Below are 14,201 nucleotides of genomic sequence, written 5' to 3'. Positions count from 1 at the left end.
CTTTACAGGAAGCAGCCCTGACGAGTCTAAAATCTTTGAACAAAACTGATGTCGTGGAGGTAGGAGACGAGCTGAGAAACTTTACTTATTTTCTCCTTTAAGGTTTGGTTTCCTGAGCAGGTGTTGAACATTTGTTTCCTTGTTGCTTTCTGACAGGTTCGTGCTCTTCAGCGTCCTCCTCCAGGTGTAAAGCTTGTGATTGAAGCTGTCAGTATAATGAAAGGTGTCAAACCCAAGAAGATTGCAGGAGAAAAGGTAAATACTATCGAGCAACTTAGCCACGCATAGTGAAATTACGAAACATACCCTAACGCAGTTTAATGGAACGCATCGTGACGCAATACAGTAGAGAGTTGAAACGTGACGTTTTCGGGAAGCGAGAAAGGAAAAAAAATTGAACTTTTCAGCGTCTGCTTAGAGTTATATTTAGGTGTTGATTCTGTTTGATTTTTTTAAAGAATTTAAAGGAACTGATTGTAAAGCCAGCTTATTCTCAGTAAAGAAGGTTGCAAAATATTTTACTGGTTGATTTATTGTTTGCTCGTCAGTTTGTTTCCTGCTTGGTTGAATTCATAGATCATGTATCATGATTGACCACCGTGGTTCTTCTTTTATACGTTGTAATAATTTGGTTATTTGTCATCTTTGTATTGTGCAGGTTGGAACAAAAGTTGATGACTACTGGGAGCCTGGTAAAGCTTTACTTCAAGACCCTGGGAAATTTCTTGAAGGTCTTTTCAAGTTTGACAAGGTAAAGAATACTTACCTACATATCGCCAACTTGAAATATTTTTCACGATTTAGGTTGATTTAAGTGGAGTGCAGTTCTATCCGAATTCACAAGTATGGCTTGAGATCAAAACTGAACGACGCAAAGTTCAATTTCCTCTTTGTTAGACTCATTTTGAAATCGTACCATGTATGGTCTAAGTACGGTGCTATTATTTCATGTATCCTTCAGCAGATAAGATGAGTATGATTGAGTGCGATTGGTTGTATGATTTTAGTGTTTCTTTCCCATTGAGTGGGAATGGTGATATTGCGATTCTAGTTTAAATCGCATTGCTTCGAGACAATAATATTGTAAGGATTACCTTTGATTTCAAACTGGATATGTTTAAGCTCATGAGATGTATAACACTATTCTTTCATTTTAAATTCACCAGGACAACATACCCGATCCAGTGATTCAGAAAATACAACCGTATATTGACAACGAAGATTTCCAGCCTGCTAACATCGCGAAGGTAAACCTTCAAAGCAGTTTAACTCATTATTTAAGTATAATTATACTGAATACATTTTCAGGCCTTCCTCGCAGCTTTGGCCATCACGCGAAAAAGAAGTTTTCGTGTCTATGTGTGCGCGCGCGTGTGTGCGTGTTCATATGAGTGTGCATGTGCGTGTTTTCTTTTTAATGTTGTGGTGTTTGTTACATCTTTCCTTACAGATTCAACTACTAGCACCTTTGCTTTTCGTTAATAGAAATATCATACACACTTTAATATTTCTTCGAACATTAGGGCTCCAAAAACCACTAATGACAATAAAGTGGTTGATTGGCTTTGATTCTATCTCACCTTCAGGTGTCTAAGGCGTGTACGTCCATCTGCCAGTGGGTACGAGCTATGCACAAATATCACTTTGTGTCTAAAGCAGTGGCTCCTAAACGGGTGAGTTCATTGAATGCTGTCTTCAACATGTTACTTTTGACTCTTGATTACTCCGCTGCCCGATTCCGCCATGTGTCACCCCCCCCCCCCCCCCCTATTCAAAACAGAATGACTGATTAACAGGCCAGCTGATCGATTACCTGACATCCTAGGACTAAAGTGAGCTACGTCGCGGTTTTTCTTTCCCGAAATTTTTTTGAAGGGCGTTATTTACAATCCGCGTAAATTTGCGTTATCCTAAACCATCCTGGATTATTTTTAGTTTATTCGTACTTGATGATGTTTGTCTACCTGAGCAAACTGATATTTGAATTTTTTTATTTTATCTATTCTCTAACTTAGCGTTTAAAGTGGCTATAAATGTGTGACGCAGCTGACGGGTGTATCGATGCTCTAAGAATTTTTCATAAATTATGTTGAATTATCCAAATACCAGAAAAAACTATTTTTTAAAAAGAGAGGCGTCATTTCATAGGTTTTGCTGAAATGAAGCCTTAAGCGACAAAAGCAGAAATATGTAGGATGACTTGTCATTCTCGTGGCTTATTCTTCCTCTATAGGCTGCTCTAAAACAAGCCACAGAAGAGCTACAAGAAACCCAGCGAGTTCTTGCGGAAGCTAAAGCTCGGCTAGCCGAGGTGGAGGAGGGCATTGCGTCCCTTCAGGCCAAATACGAGGAGTGTATTGCCAAGAAACAGGAATTAGAATTCAAAACAGAACAGTGCTCGGCCAGACTGGGTCGAGCTGAAAAGGTCGGTGTTACATGGTGTTGCGTTAAAAACAGACCTGCTGGTCTTGTCCGAGACGCCAGTTCTGACAAATTTGAAACAGACTTTGTTTAGCTCTTTTCTGAGTCAAACAGCTGGGTTTTGTCGTATTCTGGGGCCATTCCTGTTTGTTTTCTAATGCCGCCGTAACTGAATATTAACGAATTGTCGGAGAATTATCTAAACTAACTGCTTGCTTGCGATGAAATACTATTACCTGAGAAAAAGAAGCATAGCATTAATTGTGGGTAAAACGTGTTACTGAAGCTGGTAGAACTGTTTTTGGCATGAAGCTTGGAGATAATTAATTAAATGTTTTCTCTTAAATGTTTTCCCAAGGACTGTTCCTCGTGCGCTTATACCTTAGTGATAACTTTGTGTATGAGTCTTTCTCTATGGAGCCCGACATGAATAATGTAATTCGTGGAGACGAAAGCTTGCATTTCTTTCCTTTCACAGTTGATTGGTGGCCTCGGTGACGAAAAAATCCGCTGGCATGAATCAGTGCTGTCATTTGATGGTCAGATTGTAAATATTGTTGGTGACGTCATGATTTCATCCGGGGTCATCGCCTACCTTGGCACCTTTACGGTGAGTTTGAAATGACCTGTTAGCTTAAATATCATTCACACGTGCCGATAAGGTTTGATTTTTTCTCGTTTAAAAAACTATATACCACTGTTAAGGTTTCTTCAAATGTGGGATATCCATGAAAAATTGCCTGTAAGCTTTAGCAAGAAAAGGTACCGTTTCTCCTCAGTGTTGATCGCTAAAAAGGAAGTGTTTATTTGGAAACACATGCACTCATAATATAATTTTCTCCGCGCATAGCCAAGAAGCGTTAGGAAGTCTGACCACCATATTGGCATTTTACGAAGTTATGAGGCTTACATTCGTTAATAGCTGGGTTGTGGTTGGATGATGGAAAGTTGAATGTTGAATAGCGCGAAGTACTGCATGTTGAATACATCAATACCATAAGTACAAAAATATTGCATTGCCACAACTACAAAGTGGAATTACGAGAAGTACAGTGATTAATACTTGAAACTTGGAAGTTAATTGTAAAAAAGACAATTTTGAATCGGAAAAAGTTTCATAAGGAATAAAAACTTGAATGTCCAATAGCGAAATAAGGAAGAATACTAAAAGTACAATGTCAAATCGCAATGTTGAATTTTGGCCCCGATGGGACGCCATAAGTTTGCTTAATGAAGTGTTGATAGTTCAACCTTTATAACTTATGTTAATGGCTTTCTTATCACTTTGGACCCAGTTGTTCGAAGGAACACTAACCCAAGGTTTAATTTTAATCTGGGGTTTCTTTATCCCTTCGTCAGAAGCCTTTTCAGTATAATTGTTTCCATTTTTTTAGAGCATCCAATAATCAAATTCCTTACAAAGAGAATTATACTGAATTTCTTTTAAAGCTTTCAAATGTAGGAGATTTTCCGAACTGCATCTGTTTTCTTTGATAACTTGCAATCAATGTTTTCAACTTCAGGCTGGATTAGACAACGTCAGAAACTAGATACGAAGTAATAAAGAATCGACACTATAAACTACATTGCTGTTCACCCATTTTCAGTTCATCTTCAAGTAAATTTTTCCCCTTTTAATGACGTGCTTCTCAATTCACAGCAGTAGAAATAGTGTTTCGATGCCTGAGGGCGTTCTCTGTTAGTTCATGAAATGTGTGTATACTTTGTTGTCACGTTCGCCGAAATCGAATAATTCACTTTTTGATAGCTCCTGCCTTCCTTTCATGTAAATGTTTGAGAAAAAGGAAGGACTTGTTAAGCTATAGATATTATACAACTCCACTTGAAGTTGATTCCTATCAGCTTCGTTTGAACGATATCTTGTGGGAAGTGTCACAGGCCACGATATTTGCTTTCACATTTTGCAGTTATTGCACCGGTCTGGGGTTGTTTGCTGTTTGAAGCAAATGAGATTTTCCTAAAAATGGAAAGTTCGACGGATCTGATCAAACCTTATCTTTTCTCAAAATGCTAGCTGTATATTGAACTTACGTTTTTATGTTTTTTCGTTATTAAGGGGGCTTAATGATACTAGAGGCTTTTCTCAAAGTTTCGTTCATTTTTACAGAAGGTTAAATCCTTACCGGGTTTTTATTAATCAAGATTCCATTTCCGACGAGGTGAGAATGCAATTAAGCCTGTCAGCTGCATTAGGATTAAGTGACAGCGGTGAATTACTGCTATCCATCAATACTTACTGACAGAAGCATGTAAAGCGTTCCACTAGCATAAGACTGTTTGAAGATAGCTGAGTTTCAAATTCAGAATTATAAGATTCCTTTTATTTTAAGTTAGTGATGCAATATCCACTAGGAGATCATGTCAAGAGGCTTGATTGCACCGTTGCCCACAAAGTGAAAAGCGTCATCTATTCAACTCGTATTTGAGGGCAGATCACACTCTTTGAACAGCTGCCCGTGCTTGCGGTTTCTTTGTGCTCGAAGGCAAACTATTGGGCTTTCAATGTGGCACGTTTCCAACAAGTTCTATTTCAAGTCAGTGCTACATCGTCTTTCAGTGTTAAAGATAGCAGTCGTAAGGTTAAGCTGCACAGTGGGAGTCAAGCCCAAATTCGCGGCCGGACCCGAAAGCGCCGGCACAGTTTGATAGCCATCAATCAAAATTAATCCCATTTTTTTCCTAAAATAGTCGTCGAAAACCACTGAAATTAATAGCTAACTGAAGACACGTTGGATTAAAAAGCTTAAACGCAAGTCTTTGACGTTCGATCGAGTTTTCAGAGATGACTTTCGGCGGGAATTCTTGTGACGGGGTACCAGCACCTGATACCCTTCCATTCATAACAGCAGCACTTTCTCTTGGTCTTGCTCTCCTTACCATACCTGGTAACTTTTTAGTTTGTTTGGCAGTGTTGACAGACCCGTACAAACGCTTGAGGACGCCATTTACTTTCTTCGTGATAAATCTGGCCATTTCAGATCTGATCGTGGGTATGGTGGTGGAGCCACTATCGATATACATGCATTTCCGCGAGGGATTTTCCCTAAAGTTGAATAACGTGTGGTCTATCCACATGTCCTACTTCATCTCTTGCACCGCATCAGTATTGAATCTCGCAGCCCTGACAGTTGATCGCTTCACAGCCATAAGTCATCCTCTACAATACCGAGCAAGACTGACCACCACACGCGCCTCCGTAATTGCGGCTATAATTTGGCTCGTCTCGTTCACTTTGCCCTTTATTTACTTCGAAGTCGGATATTTACCTTATACATTTGTTTTCGCAAACACGGCCATAGCGTTGACTTTGGTCATATTTCTGGCGACTTACGCTGGATCCTTGAGAAAAATGAGAGCTCAGGTTATGGAGTGGAACATGCTACGGAACAGCTCGCAAACAGAAGAAAACCGAGCAAAGATTAGAGCAGCGGCTTTTGAGAGGAACATTACGCAGGCGTTTGTTGTCATGTTGGGGCTATTTTTGTGTTGTTATACGCCATCGCTTGTCATGATATACGTTATGAATCTGTGCTCGTCGTGCAGTTGTTACACAATCCACGTCTGTCGTGACATGCAGTTCGTCTTTGTTCTGTGTTCCTCGGGGTTGAATCCTTTTATTTATGCCTGGCGTTTACCAAACTTCCGAAAAGCATTTGTAAGGATTCTGCGGTGGCGTAAAGAAAACGAAGAAGTACTTCCTGCAAACACAGTAAGCATGGGCAATACTGCCACACCAGCCGAGGGGTTCGCCTAACTAAATGATCGTAACGATTATACTGACTAATAGTTCCACAAACGTTGTCAAAACCAGTGAAGAAAAAACAAATACTCGATTAAAGAAGGGGAAAATCGTGTGTAGCAATGAACTGCTAACTCTGAAAAAAAAAAAAAGAAAAAAACTTACAGTAATTTACCTTGTGTAACGCCACAGCCCACCACCATATTACCGTGTAACCTGGCTGAAGGTTACAAGCGTTCCCGTCTTTGATTGAAAGATTGTTACCGTTACTTAAGAGACAAACCTGTCTTTTGGTGTCAAGTCCTTTCTACAATGGGGAAAAGTAAAGAAACATCTGTGACGACGCCAAGGGTTGGAATTTCACTGAATAATGCGTGCAATAACACTGACTAGTTGTTCAGTTCATGAAGTGCAAGTCCTTGTAAAGTGATCCACAACAGATCTCCTGGAAGTAGTCGCAATTTCGGCAATAAGTGAGGCTTGTGGGCAGAGGATCAAATATCTTGCTTTGGTTCAAAGCTTACCAACCGCGTGTCTTGTGTTTAATAGAGATCGCAAAAGGTTGGCCCTCGTTTTAAATACTTGGAAACCGAAAATTATTAAATCTTTTTACCATTTAACGGCGAAAAATTTTCATGCCACCCCGGCCTGACTTTTGGAAAATTTGAAAAATGTATTTTTGTTATTCGTTAGTGCTGCAGTAGTAGTCGCAAGTTTTAAAAGATTTGTTGTCTACGAGGATTTGATGAAGCTCAAACAAAGAAAAAGTACCACATTTCTTTTGGCGGTGGAGCGCCATTTTACTTTTTCTTGCAATTGGAATACAGTGTTTAACAGGCTAAAGAGTTCAAAAAAGAAACTCGCCAGCAGCTGCAGTTTAGTGACATAAACTTGATGTGCCACCCAGATTTAGAACTCACTTTAAGAAGAAGTTGTCTAAAAGGGTCAATGTCATGAGTAAGTTTGGATGCACTTTTTTGCTGAACAAGATGAGTACGTGCTCTGAATTGTTCCTAAAAACAATAGTTATTTGTATTTTTCAAATAGAATGATCTCTAAACTACGTTTTGTTGTACTGTGATAAATTTTATGTTCTTACCGTTTTCAAAAATGTCGTATCTATTCATCTGTTAATGGTCATTAAAAAGGGAAAATGGTTACCATTTTCAGGCGAACGTGACCTGTTGAGAGGTCTTTTGTTTACCTCTATGCTTAAGTCACAAACATTGACGTTGTCGTCTTTGGTCTGTTTGCTATATATCCTCGGGCGGGTGTCCATTGACTCATTAGCGCTTGAATAGCACATATGGACTAGCATTTGACAAAATGTTTTTCTCCCTTAAAAGTGATTGTTGCGACCTTTAATAGATGCAAAACATGTCTAAAATTCGTCCTCTAGTTTTTTTTTTTTTTTGAAACCGATCAGTTTCATCTTGACAACAGTATCCTTTTTTGTCTCCATCGACTTTTTTTTTTTTTTTTCAAGGAGAGCTAGACAAGCCACGTAATTTACATTTGTTCATGCAAGCTGATCTCCTGCGAGGCTGATTATGACTTGCTTTGCTTATTACAGAGTCCTTCGTTTTAAAAAGATTTTTGAGTTGGTCATAAATTATGACACCTGTGTATGGCGGCTTACTTTGTCGGGGGACAAGGAACTGATGATCCACCAATTGCCTCAATGTTTTCCCCATGTTTCTTGCAGCTTTGTTTCTCAGGGGAAGCAATTAAGTTACTTACACCGAAGTAGTTTTACTACCGTTCAAGACAAAACTTTCAGTCCATCAAGAAAATTAGATTTAGGAAGAATATCCGCTGCAAAGTTAACTGGAATATTGCGAGTCAAAGATTCAGCGTGACACAGTAGTGAGGGGTTGATCCTATTATTCGGTAGCCACCGGTTCAAGGCCCCCTCGCTGTGTTTTTTTCCAAGATCCCCGAGTTCACCTGTTACCTCTCTCTTACCAAAATCTCACTGATCTGCCTTTTCGTGTCTCCGTGTTTATCTCTATTCTCTTTAACATGCGCTATCTACAGAAGTAAACTTTACGCTTTGTCTTTGTCATTATCACAATCATAATCATTATCATTGTCATTATTATTGTTATCGTCATTGTCATTATCATTATCACAATCAATATCATTGTCATTGTCGTTATCATTGTCATTATCATTAAAAACATCATTAAACAGTGTCACTGTGTATATTATAGTAATTTTATTGTCTTTTTCTTCGTCATCATTATCATCTATGCCATCAGCATCATCATTGTGAACTTCAAGAGGACTTAGTCGTTCAATCACGTGACGGGCAAGAAAAGTATCCGAACCTCCTCCTTCCCCTACGATTTGCGTAGACTGAAAAGAAAAAATGATTCTCTTTCATCCTCAGGGCGAATACCGCGTATCAATGGTCGAGGAATGGTTAAGAGAATTACGTGGTCTGGAAATCCCTCATTCAGACAACTGTTCACTCGTGCCAACACTTGGAGATCCTGTAAAGATTCGGAACTGGCAGATCGCTGGTTTGCCCCGTGACACGCTGTCTGTGGAGAATGGTGTTATTGTGCAGTTCTCTCAGAGATGGCCGCTTTTTATTGACCCTCAAGGGCAGGCTAATAAGTGGATTAAGAGCTTAGTAAGTTCATTAGCTAACCAGGTCTTGACACCTGCATTGATCACATCTCATGTGGTTGAAAATCTCGCGTAGATTGAAAATGGGCCACAATTTCGAGATAGTACTTGCTAATTATGAAGGATCAACCCAATTTTAGACCAAGGATAAAATATGATTTTGAATGGATCTGATTGTAAGCGTCTCCGTTTGACCATGTGTTAAAGGAATTTACCAACCAACAGATTATGCGAAAACCAATTCCATTTCCGGACTTATGTCCCGTCACTTCGAGGATTTTATAATTGGTTCATCTCGGCTGCCAATTTCAGTAGTTCATTCGTTTATTTGCATGTTTTTTTTTGCTGGCCCATTTTTCTTTTCCAACCTTATTTTAATCAAGTTAAGAGTACCTTTTCATTCTTCCTTGAGTCAATTCACATCCCTGAATTGATTTGCTTATTATGTAAAGTTATAACCTAATTTGTTTTCATGACTAAAAGGTTTTGGTTCCTTAGGAAAAAGACGCTGGTCTTGACGTAATCAAACTCAGCGACCGAGATTTCCTAAGAAGCTTAGAAAACGCTGTGCGTTTCGGTAAACCGTGCTTGTTGGAAAATGTTGGAGAGGAACTGGATCCAGCTTTAGAACCTATCTTGCTAAAACAAGTAAGAAAATTGTACATCTATTTTTGAAGATAGATATTTGAACACAGCTCAAAATTAAAATAATTTGGATTTATCAACAAAGTTGAAATGGTAAATTGGCCACCGTAACGATTACAAAAGCTGACGTTTCGAGCGTTAGCCCTTCGTCGGAGGGCTAAACTTTGTTGATATATCCAAATTATTTCGTTACTCCCACCGACGCAGCCACAAACAGTTTCTTTCGAAACTATCATTCTTTATTATCCAAGTACATCTAGACGAGTACAAATAACGCCATAGACGAGTACAAATATTACGCGGTATTTGTACTCGTCTATTGTAGTACCGGTTAAACAGGTTTTCTCGCATCGCGCAAGCGAAGAATTGGATTGTAGTTACAAAAAAAAACAAATGGCGGACAATTTGAATCATATTTCCGACGACGAAGAGTCAGAATGGTTGACAAATATAGATCCAAGTTCATTAGATGAATCAAACGAAGAAAAACAGCTTGACGGAGAGAAAATTTCTTCATTTAATGAAGAAAATAGAAACAGCAGCACAACAACGCGCCAATTCCGTTCTACTTCGCATACTTCTGTCACGCACTCCCCGTAAATAAACATCTGCGAAATTCGCCCGCACTGAAATAACAGTTTGGCGTGTTGGATAATAAATAACTTATTACACATTTTGTTGTGTAGTATCGCTGAGTATTTTTACTCGTTATTTGTATTTTGACTCGCCCTACGGGCTCGTCAAAATACGGCACAACTCGTAAAAATACTCAGCGATACTACACAACAAAACGTCTAATAAGATATATTTATTCAAAATTAAAATGTCAATTTCTGAAAGGTGCAAGGGCGATTCATCTGCCCCATAATGTTGCGACTGTGATATAAACTTTATCTGTTAGATGTACCATAAATCCTCTAAGAAGCCTTTCGGGGGGGGGGGGCTTATTTATTTCAGGTACTTTGGGGGTTGGCTTGTTAGAGGAGGGGGGGCTTATTAGACGGGGATGGGGTCATTAATTTAGCCCGATGTTCACTACCAGGATACAATAGGATATGATGTACTGTATTTATTCAATTATTGTTCTCATTTTACATTTTTTACATTTACCAAACTGGCAGAGTCAAAATCTTCAGTATACCGTATTCTATTGATGCCAACATGATAACATCAATCATTCAATCACCATAATCAATTTTAAATGACAAACTAAAATTACAGTACTTGAATAAATTTATCGTATTTACTAACATGGAGTGTTATTTTGAGTTTTTTTTTTAAGGGGGAGGGATGGTGGGCTTAATAGAGGGGAAGCTTAATAAATTTCTTCCTCTAAAGAGGGGTGGGTTATTAGAGGGGGGGCTTAAAAGAGGATTTACGGTACCTTCTTCACAGTTGTGAGGTAACAGTTCAGTTGTGAACCCTATGAACCCGCGAAAACACAACTATTGGCGATCTTATCATGTGTCTTTGTGTTGCGCATATGGTGAAATAATTTTGTGTTTCAGACGTTCAAGCAGTCAGGCAGTACAGTGATCAAACTCGGAGACGCCATTATCCCTTACCACGATGACTTTAAGTTTTACATCACTACAAAGCTTCCTAACCCACACTACACTCCTGAGGTGTCCACAAAGGTCACAATTGTCAACTTCACTCTTTCACCAGGGTACGTAGAATGGTGGTAGAAACGAAATCGTTTTGTCAAGTTATATTAAATAAACATAGTCGATATGTCATGCAACACACAAACGACAAGCCAAAAATAAACGTTCTTGTGTTTAGCAGTAGTTGGAAAAAATAGTCGCTTATGGTGCAATTTTCAGTTAACCCTTGCTTTTTATCCTCTTTATTCCGTGATTGTTCAACCCATGGAATCTTCTTCATAACCGAATAGATGCAAGCTAAAGATTACTATGCCCTGTTTTTTCAAGTCTTCCTTTGCCACACCCAGTTTGTTTGTTTTACCTTGAGTTTTCACTTTTTTCCTTGTGATATTTACCTTACCTTTACCTTGATATTTACCTGTTTCGGTAAATACGTCAGGTTTGGTTTCGTGACGCTTCTCATGCTGACATTCATTCTCCTATAAAATAAAATCAGTATTGGCAGCTTATGTGCTTAAAGTAACTCTCCATCATAGATTACGAAGAATTAGTAGAACTAATAAATTATTTTTTGTATTTTTAAATTTTATCCTGTATTTTCAGCTTTCAAGATGTCTTGTATTCTTAACTATTGTAATTTTTTACTCCAGGGCCCCTCTGGATATCAGCCTCGTTGCTGAATGGGCCACCCTGGCTAAATAAAGCCTACCTACATACCTAACTGTGTCGTGCAAGTCCTGTTTCTCTCGTCTGCCTTCTCCCAAAATACTTGTGATTTACTGGTAGTTTTTTTGCTTTTTTTGTTTTGTAGCGGTCTTGAAGATCAGCTGTTAGCTCTAGTGGTTGCTGAGGAGAGGCCTGATTTAGAAGAAGCTAAGAATCAGTTGATTGTCAGCAATGCAAAAATGAAACAAGAGCTCAAAGAGATTGAGGACAAGATTCTCCACAAACTATCGGCATCTGAAGGCAGCCCTGTGGATGATATTGATTTAATTCACACGCTAGAGCAGTCCAAAGCCAAGTCCATGGAAATCAAGGTAAATGGGGAAACTTCTGGTCCGTTTTTTTTTTTTTTTTTTTTTTTTTGTGTGTGTGTGTGTGTCTGTGTGCGCGTCCTCTTTAAGAAGTATTAGATTGCTAGTGAGGAAAGTGCCAAATCCTTGTATATGTGCGATGTCTGCGATCCGTGCAAGAAGATATCAGTGTGGAGTTGTCAGAAAATCTCCAAACTTAACCCTTTGTTACGAAATCACGCTTGCGCGCAAGAGATAATTCGCAAAATTTAGTGGTTAGTATTGTTTGTATCCTCGGGCGATTTAGTTGTTGGGAGAACGAGAGATGACGTTACCAACACTTACTCCTTGGTAGTGAAGCGTTTGATTGGCTCGACGTCTTTCCCATTGCACGCAGGCAGTATTTGTCAACTGTCTAAGCGAGCCAGCCTTTATTTGCTATCTAATTGATGTTGGAAACTTTAAACGTAAGATTGCGTCAAATTCTGTTCTTTTATTATTTATATTGAGACGCTTTTAAGTCATCAATTCCTTGGTAAGTGAAACTACGTTCATCGTTTCAGGCTAAAGTGGTGATTGCAGAACAGACTGAAAAAGATATTGACGAGACACGTAGTCAATACATCCCTGTAGCTGTCAGAACTCAGATACTCTTCTTCTGTACTTATGACTTGGTAAGCATTTCCTTTCACATTTCTAGATGACCCGGAGATCACGTGAATGCCACGTGTAAGTCTATCACCTAAAATATCCCATCGCATCCTCGACCAGAAAATTAATTTACGAACAGGTTTGCTTTAGGAGTTGATTCACATAATACAGAAACTGAAAGGAAAGGACCCGTCAAACTAATTTCCCTGATGGCGGTCCTCTTTTAGCGTAACTTTTATTGATTATTTTTCCAGGCCAACATAGACCCTATGTACCAGTACTCTTTGGAGTGGTTTATCCGCATCTTTCTTAACAGCATAGCTAACGCTGATGCGTCAGGTATGTAGTCTAATTGTTTCTCTGACACGTTAAAAGTAACTTATTGCTGAGCTTTCGCCTATTATTCCTTTTTTGGTTGTTTAATACCTGACAATCTGTGTTTTTTTTTCCTCCCTCGTATCAGATAACTTGGAAAAGCGAATCGAGAACATCAACAACTATTTCACATTCAGCTTGTACTCTAACGTGTGTCGCAGCTTGTTCGAAAAAGATAAACTTTTGTTCTCATTCCTCGTGTGCGTCAGAATCCTGATGAACGACAACAAGATCAACATGGTGAGCATTGATACCTTAACTTGTAGTGTCTTAAATTTTTGATAATCGTTTCTTGGACGCTGATATATTGTCCTCTTTCAGGATGAGTGGCGTTTCCTATTGGCTGGTGGCTCCGCTATTCCCAAGGAGATTGAGAACCCCGCCCAAGATTGGCTGTCAGACCGAGCTTGGTCCGAAATACTTCGACTACCAGTGCTAGTAAGTCATATTCAAAATGAAATACCGTGCGTGATATTGATAGGGGCGCTTAGAGGTCATTTTCATCTTTTGGTAGAGTAAACCCTTGACATGTCCGCCACGTAGCGTAGACGATCAACAAAGAGACAGGGATGACCCAAGATGAAACTGCCGTAAATCCTCTTGTAAGCCTCCCCCCCCCTCTAATGAGCCACCTCTTTCTAATAACCCCCTCTCTTCAGAGGAAGAAATTTATTAAGCCCCCCACCCCTCCCCCTCAAAAAACAAAAATTCAAAATAACACTCCATGTCAGTAAGTACGATAAATTTATTCAAGTACTGTAATTTTAGTTTGTCATTTAAAATTATGGTGATTGATTGACTGATGTTATGTTGGTATCAATAGAATACGGTATACGTAAATTACAGAGCGATGCCAAAAACATAACAGGGCTAAATAAGGTCCATCGAGAGAGTGAGATCATAAAATTGAGTTCTTTATTGAGTTCTAAATTAATAAGCCCCCCTCTAGAAAGCCTCCCTTCTAATAAGCAACCCCACCCCCCCCCCCAAAGTACCTAAAATAGATGAGCCCCCGGGGGGGCTTATTAGAGGATTTACGGTACATTTTGTTGGATAGCGAAGATCAACTCTGATTGCAAATAAAGGGCTTGACAA

At 39.1% G+C, this 14,201-nt stretch overlaps 2 protein-coding genes across 3 annotated transcripts in view; both read left to right on the top strand.

The window, feature by feature from the left end:
- Window positions 1–14,201, top strand: part of LOC111331389 (dynein axonemal heavy chain 1-like) — a 51,673-nt gene that overhangs the window by 31,493 nt on the left and 5,979 nt on the right. For both annotated transcript variants that reach the window (XM_088745377.1, XM_088745366.1), the window contains 15 exons: window positions 9–59; window positions 157–255; window positions 659–751; window positions 1,167–1,247; window positions 1,587–1,673; window positions 2,234–2,425; window positions 2,900–3,031; window positions 8,574–8,819; window positions 9,314–9,463; window positions 10,969–11,129; window positions 11,879–12,104; window positions 12,644–12,754; window positions 12,986–13,070; window positions 13,195–13,346; window positions 13,428–13,544. In XM_088745377.1, coding sequence (XP_088601503.1) covers window positions 9–59; window positions 157–255; window positions 659–751; window positions 1,167–1,247; window positions 1,587–1,673; window positions 2,234–2,425; window positions 2,900–3,031; window positions 8,574–8,819; window positions 9,314–9,463; window positions 10,969–11,129; window positions 11,879–12,104; window positions 12,644–12,754; window positions 12,986–13,070; window positions 13,195–13,346; window positions 13,428–13,544 — 1,983 coding nt within the window. The remainder of the gene's footprint in view (window positions 1–8; window positions 60–156; window positions 256–658; window positions 752–1,166; window positions 1,248–1,586; window positions 1,674–2,233; window positions 2,426–2,899; window positions 3,032–8,573; window positions 8,820–9,313; window positions 9,464–10,968; window positions 11,130–11,878; window positions 12,105–12,643; window positions 12,755–12,985; window positions 13,071–13,194; window positions 13,347–13,427; window positions 13,545–14,201) is intronic.
- Window positions 3,048–7,361, top strand: LOC111331385 (histamine H2 receptor-like). The gene is made up of 2 exons (XM_088745410.1): window positions 3,048–5,906; window positions 6,011–7,361. The coding sequence occupies exons 1-2, from the start codon at window positions 5,225–5,227 to the stop codon at window positions 6,118–6,120; spliced, it is 792 nt and encodes a 263-aa protein (XP_088601536.1). The 5' UTR covers window positions 3,048–5,224; the 3' UTR covers window positions 6,121–7,361.

This window comes from Stylophora pistillata, chromosome 1 (assembly GCF_964205215.1).
Source record: "Stylophora pistillata chromosome 1, jaStyPist1.2, whole genome shotgun sequence".
Taxonomy (NCBI): Eukaryota; Metazoa; Cnidaria; class Anthozoa; order Scleractinia; family Pocilloporidae; genus Stylophora; species Stylophora pistillata.
The sequence above is the reverse complement of the archived record's forward strand: the minus strand, read 5'-3'. Positions and strand labels throughout refer to the sequence as shown.

What these genes read in the sequence shown, in the direction of transcription:
- LOC111331385 (XM_088745410.1), top strand. Translation starts at nt 5,225, where the DNA reads ATGACTTTCGGCGGGAATTCTTGTGACGGGGTACCAGCACCTGATACC. An exon ending in CATTACGCAGGCGTTTGTTG is followed by an intron (nt 5,907 to 6,010) that starts TCATGTTGGGGC and finishes CACGTCTGTCGT; the next exon opens with GACATGCAGTTCGTCTTTGT.